The sequence below is a fragment of the Portunus trituberculatus genome, chromosome 43 (assembly GCF_017591435.1).
Source record: "Portunus trituberculatus isolate SZX2019 chromosome 43, ASM1759143v1, whole genome shotgun sequence".
In the NCBI taxonomy this organism is placed as follows: domain Eukaryota; kingdom Metazoa; phylum Arthropoda; class Malacostraca; order Decapoda; family Portunidae; genus Portunus; species Portunus trituberculatus.
The window spans coordinates 26358910-26384748 of NC_059297.1; the positions used below are offsets into that span (position 1 = coordinate 26358910).

General features: G+C 39.6%; 1 protein-coding gene across 2 annotated transcripts in view; it reads left to right on the forward strand.

Annotated features, from left to right (window-relative positions):
* Positions 1-590: 590 nt before the first annotated feature.
* Positions 591-25839, forward strand: part of LOC123518201 (ring canal kelch homolog) — a 37143-nt gene continuing 11894 nt past the window's right edge. Inside the window, exons 1-10 of one of the 2 annotated variants that reach the window (XM_045278912.1) lie at positions 591-792; positions 3239-3388; positions 7319-7425; positions 7740-7858; positions 13667-13842; positions 14338-14434; positions 17334-17490; positions 18693-18802; positions 18955-19067; positions 20072-20249. In XM_045278912.1, the coding sequence (XP_045134847.1) occupies positions 755-792; positions 3239-3388; positions 7319-7425; positions 7740-7858; positions 13667-13842; positions 14338-14434; positions 17334-17490; positions 18693-18802; positions 18955-19067; positions 20072-20249 (1245 nt within the window). In that variant the 5' untranslated portion in view covers positions 591-754. Of the gene's footprint in view, positions 793-3238; positions 3389-6914; positions 6962-7318; positions 7426-7739; positions 7859-13666; positions 13843-14337; positions 14435-17333; positions 17491-18692; positions 18803-18954; positions 19068-20071; positions 20250-25839 lie in introns of those variants that run through there. The other variant, XM_045278913.1, reaches the window with a different exon arrangement.

A 25839-nucleotide genomic window follows, 5' to 3' on the forward strand; every position in this document is an offset into this window, starting at 1 on the left:
TATCTACTCGTTCTTGAAGCCAGTCAGACATGCCGTCCCTGTCACACCTGCCCTTCCACATCTGCTTCCGACAGTGCAGACTACGACGTCTTATCCTCGTCTACCCACTCAGCTGAAGACGAGTAAGGGCTGAAATCCCTACTGTCCCTCGGGAGGGACATCATCTGATAGAATACATGGCGAGTGAAAGGTAAAATCAAAACATTTACAGTAGTTTTTTTCTTTTGCGCAGTACTTTACATTTTTTTTTCTTAAATTACTATTTTCATGTATTTTAATTTCTGTAGGGGTGAATTTTGATCTGCTGAAAATCATTCCCTATTGTTACATGTTATAATGGGTTCAGTACATGGTAATTTCGATTTGCGGCAAGGTTTTTAGGAACGCGCATATGTACCGTATAACGAGGACTTACGGTATAAGTAAGTAAACATTATACAGAGTAGACCTGGTGGCTTATTGGACTTCTTACAGCCTCCTTTCGTGTTACTGGCAATCGACTGACTAATGACAATAAATGAGTAACGCAAGCTTTTGTGGGATAACCCAACACAACTTGCTCCTCAGTTTGGATTGAGGCAGGCGGGCCAACGTAGCCATCTGGCGGTGACCTTGGCGGCCTGCATCAAAACACCCCGTCGAGCAGGAACGGGGAAGCGAGTTTCCTTGAGCAGGGCAGGCGAGCCGTGGTGACATCACGACCTGACCCACCTGGGGACATGAGGACCTGAAAACTCCACTCTGCACTGCCACCATGGATTCTGACCCTGAAAATCTCGATAAGCAGTTCAGGTAATAGAGGGTCGAGGCGGCGTGAGTGACATGGAAGGCGAGTGACAGCTTAGTAAACACACGCACTGTCTGCACTATAAATGACTGTGTTCTGGGTTATTTGGTGGCAGATAGAGACTGACACTTCTATTTCTTCACGTGTTGAAATGTAAATTAGTATAGTTGTTCCATGAGGTCGAGATGAAAATAACATTCGTACCTTTATTGGTCAATATTACTTTTATATTTGTCATTCTCACTTATGAACAACAGACCATTGTTCTCTATTTACTATTGCAAGGCTATCTGTAAGATATTATAGTTCAACACATTCATACCAAAAGTTAGAATTTTAGAGAGTGCTAGGACAAAAAGAGGCTTTAACTGTCATTGAAATATATATATATATATATATATATATATATATATATATATATATATATATATATATATATATATATACATGCAGTGTGATTCGTCACATGATGGATGATAGTATAAGTAAGAATGTAAATAAGATAAAGTGGTCCTGCAAAGTACTTTGGCAGGGTGAGACCAGTCAAACAAGAAATTCAAGTATCCAATAAACATAAGGACCTGTTGAAAATCCAATATATTTGGATGTAGAGCAAAAATCCGTGAAATTTGGCTTTTTACATCAAATGGACTTGGGTATTAATGCTGTTTAAACCAATATGTTAAATGTAACTACAGTAGTTAGCTATTTGCAGGGCCTACATCTCAATGTTTTTTACCCTGTTGGAAATTAGTAAGTTTAACTTATGGGTGGTCAGGGGGTTCATCAATTAGGTTACAATATATTGGGTTAGATTAGTTTACCTTATGAGGGGATCCACAAAGGGCAAAACTACCTTGGTTAGTAGGTTATAAAATGTTAGATTTGGCAAATTTGGTAATTCAGGATGGGTAAAGTTACTCCCAGTTAGGTGATCACTATAGTCTCCCAAATCTAAACGCGGCTCAGGGAATAATTGGCCTTCCAGCTCGACCAAGTCTACATGAACTAATGAATTAGAGCTCCGTGTACATAAGTAAGAGGCATATGAAATACTTTAACGAAAATCCAGTATCATCAATTATTAAAAGAAAATAATCAAAAGAAAAATTTAACATTCCACGCTTATGATATGCATATTACAATAACAAATACTGGCAGCCCTGAGTAAGCGTTGCTGTGAAAACGTTATAATCTGTATCAACGTTCACCATCATCATTAGTAAGACAAATGGTACACCAACTGTGTTCCAAACACAATTCGAATTAATATCTAAAAAGAATGAGGTATTTCATATATAGGATGAAATATTGTGAACTCCATTTATGTGGCAACACTCAATACTGTCCAAGGCACGGCCTGCCTGCGAGACACAGTGGGGGACAAGGTCACGTATCATGGTGGTAGATATCTTTCCACCCCCCCACACACACACACTGCGAATTTAAGGATGGAAATTGAATATAGGCGTGAGGAAGCATTGTCACGGAGAGAGAGAGAGAAAGAGAGTGGAGGTGAAGAAGGAAGGGAGAGAGTGATAAATGAATTAGAGAGGTGGGTCAGGTCACACACCTTACCATTCAAATTCTGGGTGAAAAATGGCAGCACTGGAAGTGCTGTAAACAAAAAATTGATAACTCAGAGATTATGGATAAACATTAATTTAAGTAAGAGGACTAATAAAAAAATCTCAAGCTGTAATTCATTGCATCCCGACAGTGTCTAACCCATTGGTTCTTAGACTTTGTATACATCTCGTACTTTGATGGTACATCAATTTTTTAGTCACTGTAGTGCAGGCCTACTAGAAGACAGAAATTTAAGAACTTATTTATCTAGGAAAACTAGGTGGCATACTTTAGGTGATGGTCATGCTGCCCAAGTGTGTCGTGATGGCTCAGTTTACAAATCTTTCGTCCAAACAATGTTGTGATGCCACTAATTCATTCAACTGCTCTGATTGGTTCATTTTTATATTTTTCAAAGTTTTGTATATGATACTTATCACATTGTTAATGTTTGCAGGTTATGCAGTCTGGTTATAATATAGTAAAAAAAAAGCTAGAAAATGAGGTTAAGTAAAATTAAAGTAAAGATGTTTAAAAAGTGAAGTGGTTGATTTTAGTTGGTATAGTGCAAAGTGCCTCCATAGTGCAGTGGCTAGCATATTTGATAATGTTTCAGTGGCCCATGGTTTGGATCCAGGCTGGGACAGTCAGCACACAATTCATCCATTTCTTCAGTTTTTATGATAACTTATTACTACCTAAGAAAACTTAAAGAAGACAAACTGAAAACAGATGTCAACCATACATATAATAAAATAGTTTAAGTACTTTTCATTTAAGGAGTTACTTGTAGTGTCAAGGCTATTCATGTGTGAGTTCTAGTGTGTAGCTTTATTAAATTGTGAAAAGTTAGATACATTTTTTTTTCTCTTCTCTCCACAGCAATCGCCTTTTGCTGCGCCATGCCAGCCAAAACTCCCTTGATGAGAGCTCTCAGAAACACATTCCTCGCTCGGAGACAAAGCACAAGCTCCCTTACAGGAACCCGCAGCACTTTCCTCGGGCATTTGATAACCTGAACTTGATGAGAAGGTAAGACACCCTTCAAGACTTTACTCAAGTACAAATGAGGGCTCTAGTTATTGTTAACATTATGCTTGCATTACATAATTCAACTGATATAGATACCTTATATTATTAATTGACTGCAATAAAGAAAATCACTGAAGATTTTTTATCTATATCGTATGTTAGAGAATAATGGGAAGGTTCCTAAAAGTTGTGGTGCATAGTAATGGTCACAATGGAGGGTAAATTTTCCTTAAAACTATTTACAGGAGGAGGTAGTAGACACCTACCGAAACGATAATTTACTCCCAGCGAGGTCTAATAGCACTAGTTCAGGTGATGCTGTGAACCTTTCATTAAAGCTAGTTGTGATCTCGCTGAACGTTTCCCTTTGTGTCTCACAGCTTAAGGGAGCCAGTCATAGCTTGCCCTCTAAAGACAACTCTCCTTCTTCACACAAAACTACATACACTTACCACACATACACCCTTCACTTGAAAAATCAAATTTAAAAGAAAAATGGCAACTTCAAATTATGCCTTGGAGTCCACTACTGGGGAGGGGACTAAAAATGTCTCTAGGTCAGACTCCTCTCTCAATAATGACCCCAAATGCCTTGACATCTCCCTCAACTTTTTCTACATTAACTTCTGCAACATTCTTGGTCTTTGATCTAATTTTCAATCTGTAGGACACCACCTCTCCTCTACTAAACCTCATCTTCTCTTCCTCACCAAAACACAGCTGTCTGAGGCAACTGACAGCAGCCCCTTCTCTGTTACCTCCTACTTTCTCTATTCTCATTTTCGTTCCAAAGCTGGATGTTGCGTCTATGTACGCAACGACTTAACTTGCTCTCGTGCCCACGCTCTTGAATCTTCCGAGTTTTCCACCATCTGGCTACGACTTAACAGTCACTCTCAAACTAAATTCATCTGTGCTGTTTATCTCTCCCTTAACTCTTCTGACTATAGTAAATTCTTCGACTACTTAACTTCCAAAGTGGAGCACATTCTGTCCCTCTACCCTTTCGCTGAGATTTCCATTCTTGGAGATTTCAATGTTCACCACCAGCTTTAGCTTCTCTCTCCCTTCACTGACCATCCTGGTGAACTAGCCTTCAACTTTGCTATCCTCCATGACCTAGAGCAACTGGTGCAACACCCTACTCGTATTCCTGACCGTCTTGGAGACACGCCCAACATTCTTGATCTCTTCCTCACCTCTAACCTTCTGCTTATGCTGTCACCCTTTCATCTCCGTTGGGCTCCTCCGATCACAATCTCATTTCTGTATCTTGTCCTATTTTCCAATCCTCCTCAGGATCCCCAAAGCGAAGGTGCCTCTGGCATTTTGCCTCTGCCAGTTGGGGGACCTGAGGAGGTATTATGCTGATTTTCCTGGAATGATTACTGCTTCCATGTCAGAGACCCATCTCTTTGTGCTGAACGCATAACAGAGGTGATAGTGTCTGGCATGGAGGCGTACATTCCTCATTCTTTTACTCAACCTAAACCTTATAAACCTTGGTTTAACACAGCCTGTTCTCGTGCTATACATGATAGAGAGGTTGCCCACAAAAAGTACTTGAGCCCTCTATCTCCTGAATCTCATGCACTATATTTCTGCCTGGGATCATGCCAAGTCTGTTCAAGTCTGTTCTTCAACTTGCCAAACACTCTTCATAAATAGAAATGTCAAAATCTTTCAAACTCAAACTCCCTCGTGACTTCTGGCATCTAGCCAAAAACATCTCAAATAACTTCACTTCTTCATCTTTCCTCCTTTATTTCATCCTGATGGCACCACTGCCATCTCTTCTGTCTCTAAAGCTGAACTCTTCTCTCAAACCTTTGCTCACAACTCCACCTTGGATGATTCTGGGCTTGTCCTCCTCTCCTCCTCCCTCTGACTATTTCATGTCTACAATTAAAATTCTTCGTAATGATGTTTTCCATGCCCTTGCTGGCCTAAACCCTCGGAAGGCTTATGGACCTGATGGGGTCCCTCCTATTGTTCTCAAAAACTGTGCTTCTGCTTGCACCTTGCCTGGCCAAACTCTTCCAACTTTGTCTATCGACTTCTACCTTTCCTTCCTGCTGGAAGTTTGCCTACATTCAGCCTGTTCCTAAAAAGGGTGACCGTTCTAACCCTCAAACTACCGTCCTATAGCTTTAATCTCTTGCTTGTCTAAAGTTTTTGAATCTATCCTGAATAGGAAGATTCTCAAACATCTGTCACTTCACAATCTTCTGTCTGATCGCCAGTATGGCTTCCGTCAAGGTCGCTCTACTGGTGATCTTCTGGCTTTCCTTACTGAGTCTTGGTCATCCTCTTTAGAGATTTCGGTGAAACTTTTGCTGTTGCGTTAGACATATCAAAAGTTTTTGATAGAGTCTGGCATAAAGCTTTGATTTCAAAACTGCCCTCCTACGGCTTCTATCCTTCTCTCTGCAACTTTATCTCAAGTTTCCTTTCCGACCATTCTATTGCTGCTGTGGTAGACGGCCACTGTTCTCTTCTAAATCTATTAATAGTGGTGTTCCTCAGGGTTCTGTCCTGTCACCCACTCTCTTTCTATTATTCATTAATGACCTTCTTAACCAAACTTCTTGCCCTATCCACTCCTACGCTGATGATACCACCCTACATCTTTCCACGTCCTTTCAGAGATGACCAACCCTTCAGGAAGTCAACAGATCATGCAGGGACGCCACAGAACGCCTGACTTCCGATCTTTCTAAGATTTCTGATTGGGGCAGAGAAAATCTAGTAGTTTTCAATGCCTCAAAAACTCAATTCCTCCATCTATCAACTCGACACAACCTTCCAGACAACTATCCCCTCTTCTTCAATGATACTCAGCTGTCTCCCTCTTCCACATTGAATATCCTCAGTCTGTCCTTTACTCATAATCTTAACTGGACACTTCATATCTCATCTCTTGCTAAAACAGCTTCTATGAAGTTAGGCATTTTGAGGCGTCTCCACCAGTTTTTCTCACCCCTCCAACTGCTAACTCTGTAGAAGGGCCTTATCCGTCCTTGTTAGGAGTACTCTTTGTATGTTGTGGGGGGAGGGGGATTCCAGTCACACAGTTTCATTAGATATGGTGGAATCAAAAGCTTTTCATCTCATCAACTCTCCTTCTCTGACTAACTGTCTTAAGCCTCTTTCTCACTGCTGAAATGATGCATCTCTTTCTTTTATTGCTGTTGTCATGCTAACTGTTCTACTGGTCTTGCTAACTGCATGACTCCCTTCCTCCTGTAGCCTCACTGCACAAGGTTTTCTTCTTCCTCTCATCCCTATTCTGTCCAACTCTCAAGTGCAAGAGATAACCAGTACTCTCAGTCATTCATACCTTTTTTTTTTTTTTTATACCATGTGGGCTTATCACAGGAATTTATGGGCTAAAGGGGGTACTTTTTTGGGGTACCTCCTATTTCAAAGCCTACCCGCCAGGAAACCATTGCCCCGAATGAGGAAGCCCAACCTACACTCGGACCGTGGACAGGATTCACTGGTAAACTCAGGAACTCCTTCCCTGCATCTGTATTTCCAACTTCCTACAAATTGTCTTCTTTTAAGAGGGAGGTATCGAGACATTTGCTCCCTAATTTTGGCTGATGCTTTTCTTCTTTGTAGAGAATAGCAGTCAAGTGGGCCTTTTTTTTTTTTTTTTTTTATATATTTATTTATTTATTTTTTCTCTCCCTTGGCTGGCCCTCCTACATAAAAAAAAAAAAAGATTGGGATTGTATGACTAGCATTTTTCATTTATCCAAGTGTGTGTCACTGATTTGAACACCAAAGAGAAGAAATGCATCTCACCATGGTTAGAGAAAGTATCAACTAACAAGGGGCAAAGCTTAGTGCCACTAGTGCATCTTATCTACTGCTTGGGAGTGGCTAATGTAATGGGAAGGTAATGCTTCATTTTGATGTATGCAGGCAGAGTCAGCTGTGTGATGTGGTCCTTGTGGCAGATAGTATGGAGGTGCCGGCCCACAAGATGGTGCTGGCTTCTTGCAGTCCGTACTTTCATGCCATGTTCACAAGTGAGTATTTTTTCTTTCCTCTACAGTCATCATATTATCATGGTCTTGATTGATTTTTCCAGAAGCACAATCTTGTTAATATTTGTGACCACTTTGCACAGTACCTTAAGTAAGGAAGTAATGAATCATTAATATATTCAGCTCTTTTCTAACATATGTTCTTCCAATTTTCTCCTCAAGCTTCAGTCAAGCCACATGATGCACATTCAGTGACCGTCTTGAGAGTTCAAGAAAAAAGGAAAGTTTTGTACAAAAAAATTAATTGCATCCTTGTATCCTGGCACATCTTAGAAAGTTCATTCTTGCTGTTCTAGGTTTTGAGGAGAGTCGGCAAGACAGGATAGTGCTGCAGGGCATTGATGGAAGTGCACTGCAGCTCCTCATTGACTATGTGTACACAGCTGAGGTGCTGGTGACTGAGGAGAATGTTCAGGTATGTTGTGCACCACAGGTACTATCACAGAAAGAGCCAAAGATTACAAGCCTGATCGAAATTAATGGATTGCTGGCAAACCAAGTGGGAGCATGTTGACAGAAATCTGAAGGTGTTAATCTTTCTCTTCTCTCTCTCTCTCTCTCTCTCTCTCTCTCTCTCTCTCTCTCTCTCTCTCTCTCTCTCTCTCTCTCTCTCTCTCTCTCTCTCTCTCTCTCTCTCTCTCAATGTTACCCTCAATGTTATATATATATATATATATATATATATATATATATATATATATATATATATATATATATATATATATATATATATATATATATATATATATAGAGAGAGAGAGAGAGAGAGAGAGAGAGAGAGAGAGAGAGAGAGAGAAAGAAGCGAATAATTAAGCCTCACTTAATGTACACTATATTTCTCTTCTTCTTTAATAACATTGAACTATTTTACTGCCAGTTTGTCAAGTTCTAATTAGTGGTTGATTTTTTAATCTATATTAGGAGAATTAAATAAAATAACATATTAGAAATGGAATGTGTTTCTCCAAATGAGGTCACATTGAGGTGGGCTTGTGACCTGAGTAATGAGTTTTAAGATTCTCTCTCTCTCTCTCTCTCTCTCTCTCTCTCTCTCTCTCTCTCTCTCTCTCTCTCTCTCTCTCTCTCTCTCTCTCTCTCTCTCTCTCTCTCATATTAGTCATTACACACACACACACACACACACATACACACACACAAAGATGGTGCTGGAATTAAAGGACCTCACATATGAAGAACGACTGAAGGAAATGGGACTGCCAACCTTCTAAGATAGAAGAGAATGCGGGGACCTAATAACAATATATAAGGTAGTAAATGATATTGAAAAGATAGACAAAGAAGACCTGGTGCTGTTGACAGAAGAAGATGGAAGGACAAGAGGACATGAAAAGATCAGGATGAGGCACTGTGTGAAGGATATTGGAAAATACAGTTTTCTGCACAGAACAGTGGAAAAATGGAATGCATTGGATAATGGAATTGTCACAGCACATAATGTGCATAACTTTAAAGAAAAACTAGATAAATGAAGATATGGAGACAGGACACTATGAGCCCCACTCAAACCCTGTACAGTACAACTAGGTAAATACACACACACACACACACACACACACATGTGAAAGCGAACAGTACATAGAAAATCCTGTTGGTCTAAGGAAACTAACAGATGATATTATGGACAAGGATTTTTCAGGATTCAGGGACAAACAAGGTAATATGAGAAGGCTAATCAACGTAGAAAGGGAATTAGGGTATATGAAGGAGGTGATGTCCAGTCTAATGGACAAACAGGACTGACTGATAACGGAAAACACAGACCTGAAATTGAGATTAGCAGATTGTGAGAAGGTCAGTACAATAAATCAGAGATTGAAAGAGGAAATTCAAGAAATAAAGAAACAAAATGATGTACTAAAAGCTACATGCCAAGATTATGAAAGCTCCTTAAGGAACTTGTGGGTTAAAGTGCAGGACGGGATTGTGGACAGGACAGGAGGTAGATTGGGGGAAAACAAGCTGAAGGAACTACAAAATGAATGGAAGCAAGAGCAAGAAGAGGAGAAAGTAAAATTTTCAGAGGTTGTAAAGAGACAAATTCAGGAGAACACGAAAATCACTGTAATTGAAGTTATTAAAGAGAAAGAAGACTTGGTGCGGGATACTGTGGACAAGAAAAAAGGCTTCGTGATTTTTGGAATGAAGGAATAGAAAAATCCAAATAAATTCCAAGAGAATGTGAAGAGAGAGAATTGGCCAAAACTGTTATCAAATGAGTACAAGACAGAACACAAGAATTAGACCAGGAGGTGGAGGAAGTGATCAGGCTAGGAAGATACAGTGAAGGCGGAAGGAAACCAATGAAAGTGAGAATGAGAATCCAAGTGGCTGTAGAGGAAATTATGGCTAGGAAAGGGAAGCAGGCCGATGATACTGAACACAAGGATATATGGATAAAAAGAGATATTAACTTAGAAGAGAGGGAAAAGGAGAAAGTGCTAAGAAGTGAAGCTAAGGAAAAAACGAGAAAAGGACAGAGATAGGGAAGAAGAATTTTTACTGGAGGGTTCTAGATTTGTGACTAAAGAAGTGGTATCTATGGAAGAAAGAGGAGGTTGTGGAGGAGGCAAGAAATTAAGAGTGACTTATACTAAAATAGATGGGTTGTTATCAAGCATATTGGAAGTTAGGGATTATTTGAAAGAGAAAAGCCAGATGTAATGTGCATCGTTGAAACAAAACTGAGAGGAGAGATCCATGTCAACTTTAAAGAGGAGGGATATAATACCTGGAGGAGAGACAGAAAGGATAAAGGGGGGGAGGAGGAGTGCTAATAATGGTTCGTGATAATATATGAATGGAGGATGTTCAATATGATGAGTGGAAGTAATGGGAGTAACAATCAAAACAGAAGATTTGAAGAAGAGAACAATTATAGTTACATATGTTCCACCAAAGACTAATACATGGGGAACAGAAGAACATAAAGATATGCAAAGAGAGGTGATAAAGTGCCTAGATAACATGATAAGAAGAGATAGAAGAATACTTTTAGTTGGAGACTTTAACTGTAAAAAAAATAAACTGGAGAGAGATGGAAGTAATGGATAATGCTGGGCAGTGGAGTGAGAAAGTGTTACAGTTGACTATGGTTAATGCAATGGACCAGTGGGTGGAGGAGTCAACAAGGTACAAGGGGGAAGAAGAACCATCATTGCTTGACCTAGTTTTCACAAAGAAACCAGAGCCCCCTCCAATCATACAATACCTTAGTCCAATGGGGAGAAGTGATCATGTGACATTAGAGATGCAAATTCAGGAGGAAGATGAGATAAGTTACAGAGAGGACTATAAAGGAGAGAAATTAAATTATGCAGGAGCAGATTTTGAAAACTTAAGGATCTATTTTGCTGATATTGAGTGGAGTAATATTATGTACAGAAAGACAGTACAAGGGAAATATGACATATTCTTACAGAAATATAATGAAGGAGCAAAAAAGTTTGTACTTGTTTGTAGAGTTCAGAAAAAAATACATGCTTGGTACAATACTAGATGCATACAAGCAAAAAAGCCAAAAGATAAAGCGTGGAAGAAACTTATAAAGCAGGGAAATGACTATAACAGACAGCAGTACAAAGATGCCAGAAATGAATATATTAGAGTAAGGAGAGTGGAAGAAAGAAACTTTGAGAAAGATGTAGTGGATAAAAGTAAAGATGAACCCAAACTTTTCTACAAGTTTATAAATGGCAAAACAAAGAATAAGGAAACAATTGAAAAAATAATTAGAGAAGGGAATGATATGTGCAAAATAATGAATAAGAGCTTCAAAACGGTATTCACTGCAAAAGATGATTTCACAGAACCTAATACGACATGGAGATTACCAAGGATTACAGGAGATTGCAGTGCACAAAGAGGATATTGGAAGCTTATTGGATAAGTTGGAAGTCAGAAAAGCAATGGAGCCAGATGGTGTATCAGGATGGATTGCTGGCAAACCAAGTGGGAGATGGGTGTTAAAAGAATGTAAAGAGCAACTACTGGATCCAACTTGGTAAATAATTACAAGTTCAACAAATGAAGTGAAAGTTCCACTACAATGGAAGAGAGCCAATGTAATACCGATATTTAAAGGAGGAAAGACAGCTGAACCACTAAATTACAGACCAGTTTCACTTACAAGTTTTTTAGGGAAGTTATGTGAAATAATTATCAAAGAAAAATGGGTTAAATTTCTAGAAGAGGAGCAAATCATATCAAACAGACAATTTGGGTTCAGGACAGGGCAGTCATGTGTATCAAACTTATTAAGCTTCTACTCGAGAGTTATTGCAGGACTTGAAAACAGAGATGGATAGGTAGACACAGTATACCTGGATATTAAAAAGGCTTTTGATAAAGTCCCTCATAGAAGACTAGTTTGGAAACTAGAGAACATAGGAGGACTGCGAGGAACTTTGGTCAAATGGACAAGAGATTATTTGAAGGGTAGGGAAATGAGAACTGTGATCAGAGATACATACTCAACTTGGTGTAAAGTAACTAATGGAGTGCCACAAGGATCAGTGTTAGTCCCCCTTATGTTTCAGATTTATGTTAATGACATTCACGTTGGGATAATCAGTTATATAAATTTATTTACTGATTTGCATGTTTGGGGGATTCCACTCACACAGCTTTATTAGATAGGATGGAATCAAAAGCTTTTTTGTCTCCACTGCCTGAATGTTGCATCTTTTGCTAGCTTTTATCGCTATTTTCTTGCTAACTGCTCTACTGATCTTGCTAACTGCATGTCTCCCCTCCTCCTGCGGCCTCGCTGCACAAGGCTTTCTTCTTCCTTTCACCCCTATTCTCTTCAACTCTCTAATGCAATAGTTAACCAGTACTCTCAGTCTTTCTTACCTTTCTCTGGTAAATTCGGGAACTCCCTGCCTGTGTCTTTATTTCTTACTTCTTATGACTTGATTTAATTCAAGAGGGAGGTTTCAAGACATTTATCCCTATTCTTTGGCTAATTCTATTGTCAACTGGATGGGCTTTTTTTCTTTGCATTTTTGTTGCCCTTGGCCATAACTCCTCTCTTACATAAGAAAGAAGATACAATCATCCAGAGAAATGGTACTGTATTCTATAAAATTTGCAAGAAAAAAAGCAATCAGACATATACTTCCACCTTTGGTCCTTCCAGTTATTCTTGGTCATTAGTGTTGCTTATTAATCCAAACAAATTTTTCGTAGGTCTTTAGACGCAATTCGCTAAACTTTGTGCCATCAATGCTTGTAGCAACTGTATATGCTTGTAATACATTGGTCGTTATACTTCAGATTATTAAAAAAGTCTTGGTTTTTATTTGAACTTCACCGTTTAGAATAGACAATGTAAGGGAAGTTACAAACAAATATTTTTTATGAAATCCATTTATCATTAAGCCTACAGAATGTCTTGAGAGAATTTATTTTCTTAGGTAGTATGTAGGACATAATTGTTTATTTTGGTGGATAAGAAGACTTTCAGATAAGATGATTCCCAAATTACAGTCTGAATTCAATGGTTTTAGCTAATATTAGCAGCATAATATGATACCCAAGCTACCAATCCATCTGTGGTGAAGTTTGGGTCAGTGAGCACCAGACAACTGAGATGGTGATATACCAGTGCAATGAGTGAAATACCTTGAATGTATTACCAGTAATAAAGTACCATAACTGAATGTAAAATGAAATTTCCATTATGTATTTTTGTACATTTTCATGAGAAAAGGATGGATGGATAAAGATGGTGAAAATTATGTACATTACAATCAGTTTTCCTAAACATAGACTAATCCTTGCCTTGCACTGCCTGTGTGTGTCAAGCTGTTGTTGGTCATCTTCTCCTATGTTATGTCTTTTTTTATTAGATACACTGATATCATTCATGTTTTCCTTAGTATATGAGGTTTGTTATATCATTACAAGCTAGAGAGAGTTTGCATTTTCTTTGCCACTTTGCTTGGGCTTCCATGTCTTGAAAATCTTGATATACTTAGGTCCTCCTTCAGTATTAAGAAAAAAAGTAGAGAAAAATTTTCATAGCCTCTTGCTTTATTGACTTTGCACAAAATTTTATTTACTCATTTCATATCTGATGTGTTGGACATCCCCATTTTTATGTCTATGTGTTTTTTAAAGAGTTCAAATGTTGCCTTATATGCCAAAATATACAGTATTCATAAATCTATATGAACTTCAAATTAACTCCTATTTCTCACAGGTTCTACTGCCAGCTGCTAATCTGTTGCAGCTGACAGATGTAAGAGATGCTTGCTGTGACTTCCTTCAGTCACAACTGCATCCCACCAACTGTCTTGGTATCCGAGCCTTTGCAGACATTCACGGCTGTCTGGAACTGCTTTCCATTGCAGAGAGCTATGTGGAACAGCACTTCACGTAAGTATTAGTTATGTCTTCCTCTCTTGTGGATCATTCTTGGGTGGCTGAATCCAGACATAAAAACCAGTAAATCTACATCAAGATCTTATTGTATTTCACTTTCAGAATGTAAGCAATACAAATTTGAACTTGCTTACCAGTTAGGTATATCTTTTTCATTTTTCGTGTTTATAGAACATCATTATGTAATTTTTTTGGCGATATACTTTAAAACAAATTGAACTTTTTTCAGTAGTTCTCTTTTTTTTTGGTATGAGGAAATTTGTGATTTCCTTCAAGAGGGATTTCTCCAGCAAATAATGTATGAAGTAAGACACATTCAAGTCATTTAAGGAAACGTTCCCTGAAGAATATAATACCTGAAGATTTACCGCTACAGCTTCAGAAACCATTTCTTTGTGATATCTATTCAATATTGTTATTTTCTGTTGCTGCTGCAGATGCTTGACATCCTATATGAACTGATGATAAGAGTAAATTTTCTGGTTCCAGTGAAGTAGTTGAGTGCGAGGAATTCTTATCGCTAACGTCTCAGCAAGTAACGAAGCTCATCTCCAGTGACAGACTGACCACCCCATCTGAGGAAAAGGTGCGCACTTTCCTCACTCTAGGTTAATGTTTTACTAGTCTATTTCAAAAGAAAATGGATCAGATTGAGAAAAATGTGATTATGAGGTGGTCACATGTACATGGCTGTATGGTGGACTATTATCATGAGGACCAGCAGTCATAGACCTGTGCTGAGCTGTGGGGAGCCCTGCCAAGGATGCCATTGGCAGAACTTGACTGGATATCCTTTCGAACCATAATACTTTCAAAACTGCAGTGATACTACCTTCCCCATGTTGTTTGTACATCTCTTTTGATCAGGGTTAGCATTAAGAAGACCCATCCCCTCCCCACAAAAAACTGCCAAATTTTTTTTTCTTTTTTAATATACATATTATATATAAAAATAAAAACATAGTTTTATATCATGTTGATAAATAAGATCTATATATGGGTCATTTCTTGATGAAGGAGCTTTCTTATTTATATTTCTAACAAAAGCAACACCTGTTTTTTTTTTTTTTTTTTTTTTTCCATGATGGCTTTCAGTGGCTAGAGTAGGGGTGGGCAAGCTTTTTAATGCAAGAGCCACATTTAACCCCTTCAGTAGGGGGAACATGTTTTTATCATGAATTTTGGAGGTGATTAGATGATTTTATTCACAGTAGGAAGGATCTATATAGGTTAGAAGATTAATGGCCAGTCTCCACTGTTCTAATCCCCACACAAGTTCCTGAAGCTTTTTAAAATCAAATAGTAAGCAGAAGAAATATGAAAACCCATCCTGGTACTGAACGGGTTAAAGGTTCATAATTATATCGAGCTGCATAGTATATTGATCCAAAATAATTAATGTTTAATATTAATATGTAAAACAAAGGAAAAAGCTACTCTCCCTTGCATGTGTACACTTGTGGAAAGAAAACAAGATACTCACAATATTATTTGGCATTGCTTAGTAACTTTCTTTTTCAAATTTACTAACATTTGGAATTCATTTGTTAGGCTGCATGTGGCCCGTGGGCTGTAGTTTGTCTACACCTGAGCTAAAGCTATAGCTATCTTTGATATGAATAATTGGGCCTGTCTTTTTCTCTCCCCTTCCATATTTCAGTTTCCTTCCCTTACCTAATCCACCATGCCAGTTATATCTCATTCATACATATATACATACATTGAGAGAGAGAGAGAGAGAGAGAGAGAGAGAGAGAGAAGTGTGCATGTGGTTTGAGCTAATAATAAGAGTAGGGAGGCTGCTTCATCAAGAAGGAAGCTAGCTGTACATATACATAAAAAAGATATAAAAGTAGTGAAGCCAGACCTGTTCATTTTGTGTACAAGTTAGCATAGGCTTTATCCAACCAGACCAACCTGTATTAATATGACCTAAACAAATGTTTGCCTTTCAGATAACATTTCAAATCTTTTGCTTTTTCAATTGCTTACTTAAACTAATATACATATTAATATGAGGAATATAAAAATAGGTAGAACTTGAAAAAAACAATAAACCCCCAAAACCCAGTGGATTGGGTTTTTTCTAATCTAACCTGCTTTCATTGCTAAACTGATCTGTAGCTTTTAATTTGCATTGGAATGGTAACTTGCAGTTATCTTTAGGATGTTGAAAGAAACTTAATTATCCAAGATATTTTACAGTTCAGCTTCAGGTGTGTAGAGTAAGTACGTACAGTGGTACCTCAAGATACAAAATTATTTTTTTCCGGGTTGGCTTTCGTATCATGATTTTTTTGTATAAATGAGTCGCGTTTTACATGTAAATCGCCTAATTCGTTCCATGATCTACGAAAACACCACATTAAATTTTATAATTAGGGTAAAACCAGAATGAAATAGGAGCCAAATACATTTGAATCATTCAATATACCTAACCTAACCATTAATACTTGTAAATGAAGTAGATAATAGAACATAATGCAATAATAAATGAAAAATTATAATACAAAAATTATACGAAAATGTGGAACCTTACCTTTTGAGTGAGGCGATGTCCCAAAGCGAAAGTGGCCGCAGAGGAGGAGGGCAAATGGCAGAAAATATACAAAATGGCTGGAAAAATTAACACTTAACTTTATGAAACACTTAAAATGATTATTATTTTTTTATTTTATTTTTTTTATTTATTTATTATTATTATTATTATTATTATTATTATTTTTTTTTTTATTTTTTTTTTTTTTTTTTTTTTTTCAGTTTCTAAATGGCGAATTTTTTATTTTCTGCACACGGGAATTTCGAGTTTTGTCTCGTATCTTCGTATGCTGAGTAGTTTTTCATTATATGAAGCGTAAAAATCTTTGCATATCATTTCGTAAAATGAAATTTTCGTATACAGAAGCTTTCGTACCTAGAGGTACCACTGTACATGTTGTCTGTCACTGGTTAGATAAATGTAAATTTATAGCATCGTTATGAAGTGTGTGATGGGGATCATGGTTGTTGTTTTTTGTTTTTACACAATTTTTTTTACTTAAAATAGAGGAAATGTATATTGAGAATATTGAGTGATTATATCAGTAACAATCAATAAAGTTGTCTGTTTGACTTCCACTGCACAATACAAGATTTAAGTATGGAAACACAATAAATTACCCTCTTTTATGCATTGTGCCTCAACTTGAAAATATCAGACACAAGATTTGCCCAATGAGAGAGAGGATGACTGATATCATGGAAAAATGTGTTAAGTGTGAAATTATATATGTTCTGGGCCTTCATTCTTAAATAATCTACCTGTATATCAGGCTGGTAGTCATACATGAGAAGTCACCAGATATTTACACACACTTCACACTCATAGTCCAGTTAGCTCCCAATGTAAAGGGACAAGTCTTAAGGATCACCATGCTTTGGCTTGTACTGATATTGTTTATCCTTCTCTACTTACTCACTGAAATAAGTTATCATATTTGATGCAGGTTTTTGAGTGTGTGATGAGCTGGGTTAATGGTGACCTTGCTAACCGGGAGCAGTATTTGGCTGAGCTGATGGAGTATGTCCGTCTGCCATTGCTCTCGCAAGACTATCTCATCCAGCGGGTGGAAGAGGAACCATTGCTTAAGCAAGATGCACAGTGTAGGTTTGCTCTTTAATATTGTCTCCAGTTTTCACTTGACTCTTTCTTTTACACAATGAACATACAGGAATGAAAATTGCCAGAAGAAAAAAAGGACTTAAATATATGGTTAAATGACTATCTTTTCTAGTATGGGCAATCCCTGCTTAACGAACGGGTTATGTTCCTAAAAAAACATTTGTTGTGCGAATTTTCATTAAGTGAACCAATTATAACAAGTTTGACCCCTGACTTGAACTTCCATTGAGAGTAAACAAAGTGAGAGTGCATCATAGTACAGTAAAAGGTTTAATGAAAGTAAAAATTATGAAGTTAAACATTTAAGCAGTTTAATTTAAGACTAAGTCATTATAATGTACGCTAATGTATGTATGTAAGTAACTTTATAATGTTGATGATCTTAAATTTATAAAGGGAGGGAGACTGGAGCGGTAAAGACGCTAGCCGGCAACCTGTGGAATGTAAACAAAGGACGCATCATTGTACCACATACAGAACTTATGTACCACATTTCCACAAGGCTTTCCATTTTATCCATTGCAGAATCACGAGTTCAGGTGGTTCTTTTAGCTTGAAAGGAAGATACGGTCTCACCAGCCTTCTTAATAGAGTCTGCTGACTTGAAAATAGTAGAGACAGTAGATGGAGTCAAGATGGTGGCGAGCAATGCTATTAGTTTTCTCGCCTCTCGTGTCTGTGAATAATATCCAGTTTCATTTCAAGAGTAAGAGACTTCCTGGTCTTCTTAGCAACGCTTGGCGACATTGCAGGGCTGGTTGCAGGGCGTTTTGGTGGCATGTTGAGCGTGAGATGATGGTGCTGGACCCTGTTTTTGTTTTGAACTAAGAGCAGGGAAGGGTAGGGGAGTGAGTGGTGTGTGTTTTGTCCACGAGAGGTGCTGGTGTATTCAAAAGCCTGTCGGCTTATCTGATACGGCGGGGCTTTTATTTAAACTTAGAAAAAATTACCTGGATAAAATTTCGTTAAAGTGAGTTTGGTGTTTTTTATACAAGCAGATGTTAGTAAAAGGAAACGTTCATTGTAGCGAAATTTCGTTGTGCGAACGTTTGTTAAGCGGGGTTTACCTGTACTATATGCTTGAGAAGTTATACAATACTTGGCAGAGCATTCATATCAATAATACATGGAAAAAATGATATTATTGTAAATGTATAATTTCTTATGTGAATTTTTGTTGCAGGTAAGGATTACTTAATAGAAGCCATGAAATACCACTTATTGAAAGGGGAACAGAAAGCCCTCTTCAAGTCCCCTCGAACAAAACCCAGACAACCAGTGGGACTTCCTAAGGTTAGTGTCAAGAAGTTTTGTGCTCATTTTTTTCTTTAAGATTGTTTCTGATGTACTGATTATACAGTACTGTTATATGGAAAGGGCTGGTAATAGAATCACATTAGTTGTACATCTTAAACTGCCCAGATAATAATTTACATGTGTTTCAGGTGCTGCTGGTGGTGGGTGGCCAAGCTCCAAAGGCAATACGTAGTGTAGAGTGTTATGATTTCAAGGATGAGCGGTGGTTCCCTGTGGCCGAGATGCCAACCAGACGCTGCAGGTATTGAGAGAGAGAGATTATTGTAAGAAATTTCTTTATTCTTTCTTTTGCTGGTGTGTATTTCATTAATTTTTAATTGGGTTAATGGTACTGGTTGTTGTTGTACAGTGGAGACTCAATACTCGAACGTCTAAATACTCAAACTTTTCAATACTTGGATGCAAAAGTTCAATTTGATACTAAAAAATATCTGATAGTCAAACGTCACCAGTATTACCGTAATACCAGTAATACCGGTATTATCATAATACCAGTATGCCAGATACCAGTGCACATCCCCAGTCTTGCCACAGTCTTGAGAAAAAACAACATTCTTCTGCATTCTGTTGGTAGTTCTCATTTAGAAACTTACGATGGCACCAAAGAGGCTTATTGGTGATTAAAATAAGGAATCTGGTGAGAGTGCCATTGCTAGTGAGCCACAGCCCTCCACTAGTGGATTCACAGGAATCACACCAGTAGAAAAGGTACAAAGACATTTTCATGGATGGTGACTCATCCTCCGGCAACCTCCCTCCTCCTCCCCACTCTTCACGCCTCCTCTTCTAAATTATCCATCACCAGCGTTCACTTATGGTATGGTACTTGAGGTTTTGCCAAGATTAGAACGAATTACCTACCTGATTTATAGGTATCAATAGTCAAACTTTTCAATACTCGAACAGCCATTTGGAAGGAATTAAGTTCGAGTATTGAGTCTCCATTGTATATATTTTTTGCTATCAGTACTTTCCTTCTTGTTCAATTTGTTTATAGATCTATTTTGAATTTTCATTATTTTTAATGGCAGTTTTCCACAGTACTGGTGGATGCTTATGAACCTGAGGCCTTTCGCAATCGATAGAAATAGCACTGACAAAGAATCTTGTATTGGCTGTCCCATTCTTTTGCTCCCCAGCTGCTCAACTTTCATGTTTAAATCTTTCCATCAATATTAGTGTTTTAAGGGACAAAATTGAAGCTATTAAGGAATTGTCCCCACTACTAGGTATCATCTCTTGCAGGTGTGGTATAGCTGTGATCAACGGGAAAGTATACGCAGTGGGTGGCTTCAACGGCTCGCTGCGAGTGCGGACAGTGGATGTTTATGACCCAGCACGTGATTCCTGGTCCTCCTGTGCCAGCATGGAGGCACGCAGGTCAACTCTGGGTGTAGCAACTCTCAGTAATTGTATTTATGCTGTAAGTTAATTGATTGCATCTTATGTTATTTAGAATTTACTTGACAGCTGTTTATGCTGTGTTAAGCAATTACGTTCAAAATGTACATAATTTATGGCTATTTTAGATATGTAAGAAAATACTTTATGTTGAGATTATCTGCATGTGATGCCTTGTCATGGTTACAGCTCTTCCTGGAACAAGTTAGGTTTGTTTACAGATTTAAGTTTAAGGCTCATTCTGTTGGTATATCAGTCATATATCCAATGAATCAATTCCTTCAGTGTCAATGAAAAAATATCGTTACAGTAAGTCCTCGTTATACAGTAGTTCTTTATTCGGTAAATTCACAGTTATGGTATTTGGAAATCATTACCCTCGATTCGATATACGGTAAGAAAAATTCACAGATACGGTATCTGCTCATGTCATCCGAGAGGGCCCAGCACGGGGGAGCAGGGGTGATGACGTCATCCACGCCACACCTCCTCGCTACTCACAGTACTGACTTTAACTTGACCACCCTTGGAGCCTGTTATCTCTTCCCCTCACCCCCTTTTTTTAACTGCATTACATATTACTTACATGCATTACTAATTAGATGAATAAATGGAATATTAAAGGGTCTATTGTAAGCACAGATATATTCATAATAATTATGGCAAACATTTAAAGCCTACTACCAGCGGCAAACCATGCAGCAACTGATAAAGGGCACAGATGGGCCTGGCATGCCCACTATCAGAGAATGGTGGAAGTCGTATAACATCAAGCATGCTTTAGATAACGTCAAGTCATCTTGGGACGAAGTGAAGACGTCTACCATGAACTTGGCGTGGAATAAAGTATGGCCAGAATGCGTGCATGACTTTCCAAGCTTCGCTGAAGATGATATCGTTGCGATCAGAAATGACATGGTAAATCTGTGCCATAGGGCTGGCTTCGATGAAGTTGATGATGATGATGTTCAAGATCTTTTGGAAAGCCATGCTGAACCTTTCTCAAATGATGAACTTATAGAGCTAGACAGGGCATCACAGGAGGCAGAAAAAGAGGGAGACGAGGAAGAAGAACCTGTGCGTGACCTGGACATCAAAACTCTTAGAGAATGTCTCGGTGGTATCGAAAAAGCTCTGGAAATCCTGAAGGAACGTGATCCAAATCCTGCCAGGAGTAGCAAAGTGGCTCATGACGTAGAGAAAAGTGTCAAGATTTATCAAGAAATCTATGATGAAAAAACAAGAAAAACCAAATAGTCCTCCATCTACTCGTTCTTGAAGCCAGTCAGACATGCCGTCCTTGTCACACCTGCCGACCCTGCTACAGCTGGCCCTTCCACATCTGCTTCTGACTGTGCAGATGACGACGTCTTATCCTCATCTGCCCACTCAGCGGAAGATGAATAAGGACTGAAATCCCTACTGTCCCTTAGCCTCGGGAGGGACATCATCTGATAGAATACATGGCGAGTAAAGGGTAAGTAAAAACATTTTCTGTTTATTTCTTTTGCGCAGTAATTTACATTTTTTTGTATGACTATTTTCATGTATTTTAATTTCTGTATTGGTGACTTTTCACGTGCTGGAACGCATTCCCTATTATTACATGGCATAATGGGTTCAGTGTACGGTAATTTCGATTTGCGGTAAGGTTTTCAGGAATGCATATGTACCGTATAACGAGGACTTACTGTACTTTTAATTTGACTGACATATATGAGGAGAAATACATTGTTTTCATTTTGGTGTCAGTTTTGTGTCTGTTCTGTAAAGCTGAATATTGTTGGCACTGATATAATTTTTGTTTTTCATGTATGAATGCTGTAAGTTTATCCACAAGAATACACGATAAACTACTTACTGAATTGATTCAAAATCATCTTGTTCTGCATGAGTTGTCTCAGCCAAGGTATATGAACAGTAGTCTCAAATAATATATTTGGAAAAATCTTGTTACACCATCAATGAACTTGTTTAGAGTAAGAAACTTTCCTTTACTTTCTCTTTCTTCCGTGCTTCATGTACCCACTTTCTTTTCTTCACTTTATGCTCTGCCTCATCCTCTTCATCAAGAATTATGGGAACCATAGCCTTTCATCTGAAAACTTTGCCACCTTGGAAAATGACATTTTTATAACTAAAATGTATTTTTCACTTACCTGTTCCTTCTACACACACTCCCGCCCTTCCTCCCCACGCAATGCTTCTCTTCTGAGTTTTTTTCTCGAGGTCATAAAGAAGTAGGGTGTGAAAATGGCTACAGCAGGGAGGAATAGGGAAACAGCGCACTGACTTGTGCACAGGAGGGGTTGATTTTTAGTCAATGACAGACACAAGGAGACAATGCATTCATTGCCTATAGTAGAAGGAACAGGTAAGTGAAAAATACATTTTAGTTATAAAAATGTCATTTATCTCACATAAGACCTGTTCCTTCTACTATAGGCAGATTCCCACACTTAGGTGGTAGGGCAATACCAAATAGGGGATTGACCATATGTGATAAATTCCTCAAAGATTTGTGACTCTTACCAGGCATGTGTAGACGTCACACAGGGAAGAATGCTGGGTAGTGCCATTGTAGTGTCTCCCAATAGATCTGTGCCAGACCCTCAAACTGGTTCGGAGTGATGGAGGGTATGGTACGAAGCAGTAGACGTCAAGGGATGATGCTGCCAGCGGCCATGACATCCCAGGGAGAAGATCCTGTCCTGGATCCTGTGGTAGTGAGTGGCGAAAATGGACTGTGTTCGCCAGCAGGTCATTGCCTTATTGTGGACCACAGTAGCGACATTGCCACACTTCGCACGTCATGTGCTCTTACCCGGAGTGTAAGTCCCAGATGATTGGGGAAATCCTTGTGAGTGGCACGTATCAATGGCCAGAGGAAGTAAGAGATGGCCATCTTGGAGAGAGGGTGCGTAGGGTCCTGGACCAAGAGGAAAAGGTGCCTAGGCCTAGATGTGGACCGTGTCCTGTGAAGGTACCACCACAGAGCACAAACAGGACAGAGGAGCTGTTCATCGTCATTGGAGCAGACAGCCTCCAAAAGACTTGTCAGGATGAACTCCCGGGGATGTGGATTAGATGGAGTCTCCGTCTTGGCCACAAAGTCAGGAAGATAAGACAGCATCATATCGTGAACCTGAACTGCATCCTGAGCGGAGAGAACCTGAATTTCCCCAACTATCTTGGCTCTCACCAGAACCATGAGAAAGAGAGTCTTCTGGTTCAAGAACTGGAGAGAGGACTGATCTAATGGCTTGAAGGGAGAGCAGACAAGGTGCCATAAGATGACGTCCACATTCCATGGGGGCACTGTGGGCATTGGTCTGCCTACCCTCTGACCGTAGGCATGAATGACCTACCGTAAAACTGGTTCAGAAGAGAAGTCAAAACCTTTCAGGTGGAAGACGCTGTTAAGCATAGCCTTGTATCTTTTCATCACTGAGAGTGAAAGATGACAGTCCATGTGCAAGTGGAGAAGGAAGTCAGCAAATTTTTGACTGGATGGTTTTGAATTATTGCGTACCTCCTTACAACACCACAGACGATAATGCTTCCACTTATACTGGTAGTTCATGTTGGTTGACAGCCATCGATAATGCTTCCACTTATACTGGTAGTTCATGTTGGTTGACAGCCATCGAGATCTCGCCAGGAATTTCGCAACTCTTCAGGAATAGCCTTGATAACTGAGGAGTTGCTGGACAGTTTCCATGCTGTCAGCCGAAAGGCATGGAGACTGGCGTGGAAGTGATGGAAGTGAGACTGCCACAGAAGGTCTGTCTGTGCCGGGAGGAGGCGGGGGTGTTGATGGTCGCCTGTAGCAGATCTAGGAACCATTCCTTGCTTGGCCAGAATGGTGCAAGAAAGATGATGGAGGTTTCCTGTGATCACTGGAGCTTGGAGAGAAGTTGCCTGATCACCGGAAATGATGGAAAGTCATATAGATCCATGTGATCCCAAGGGAAGAGAAAGGCATCCGTTACAATTGCCATGGGATCTCAGAATGGAGAGACAAATGCAGGGAGCTTGAAGTTCTGGTTGGTGGCGAATAGATCCATGAGGGGTATCTCCCAAAGTTGCCACAGGGCTGGGCATACATTGTGGTGAAGAGTTCATTCCATGGAAATGACCTGTGACTTCCGGCTGAGGGAATCTGTCACCACGTTGCGAGACCCACTGATGAATTGAGGCTTGAGAACAATAGCTCTGTCCTCTGCCCAACACAATGTTTGCTGCACCTTGTCGTTGAATGTCAAAAAATGAGTGCACCTGTGGTGAGAGAGATATGCCAGAGGTGTGATGTTCACAAATACTCCCTCCATCTTACCCTGGAAAATGTGTTGGAAGTGTAGTAGAGGGAACTTAACTGCTCATAGTTCCAGAACATTGATGTGAAGAGCTGCTTCGTCTTCTGATCACAGTCTGCCCATGGTGTAATGCAGGAAGGAGCAGCCTCAACCTTGAGTGGAGGCATCTATGTACAGCAGAAAATCCGGTGCCAAGTCCTTGAGATCGCTGCTGGTGAGAAGATTGGATGCTATCATCCACCACTGAAGATCTGCAAGGTTGTCAGGAGTCCAGCTGATACAGATCAGGTTGTCTTGTGTTGAGCTGGACTATTGAGAGCAAAGGTGAAACTACAGGCTCCACATGTGTAACTGAGCTCCTGGAACCAGGTGAGTGAGGGAAGCCATATGACCCTGTAGGGTTAACCACTCTTTGGTGATCAAGAGTCGTGATTCCACAGAAGCTTGTAGATGAGAGAGATGATTATCCACCTGGGTCTGCGTCGGGAAAGCCTTCAAAAGAGGAGTCCGAACGTTGACTCCCAAGTAGACAATTTCCTGGGCTGGCTGTAAACAAGATTCATCATAATTGATGTGGATCCCTAGGTGGGCACAAAGCTGAAGCAAGACTTGATTGAGTTTTGGAAACTTCTCACAGATGAAGTCCATCATGGCTGTGAAGATAGGAGAGGTCTCTGGAAGACAGTCTTCTGTACCTGAGGAATCGTCTTCCTTTTCCCCACCGACTGATTCCTGATACCTACCAAAAGACATGGAGGGATGAGAGGTAGAAGGAACACGGAGAGGTGAGTCGGTGCCATGCACCAAACCCACACCATGGTGGTGTGAAGTTTGCTGTGGAGAAGATGAAGGTTGTTGTGGAGCCAAACAGTGGTGACGATGCACAGCTGAGGGTGCTTACCACATGCCGATCCCTCCCTTTGGATGCTGTGGATGGAGGAGAGGGGTGATGTGGTGCTGTCTTTCATACCCCATCTCCCTTGGACTGAGTGGCTGGATGCACTTGACGCTATGTATCACCACAAGCAGTCCAACACCTAAGGGTCTGAGATTGGCTAGCAGGCCAAGAACCTCACTTATAGCCACTTCTGGGTCCCGAGCTGAAGTAATCAACAGAGAGGCAATCTTCATGCTTCTCCCCACCTCTGCCTGGGGCTGTTTTGTGAACAATGGGGCATCCGCCATCACCACACACTCACCCGAGTGAACACTCGATGGCTCGTGTCCCAGGCTACCTCCCCGTGTCCCCTTGGCTAGGAGTGCCTCTTGCACCTGCTATGCACTGCAGGCTATAGG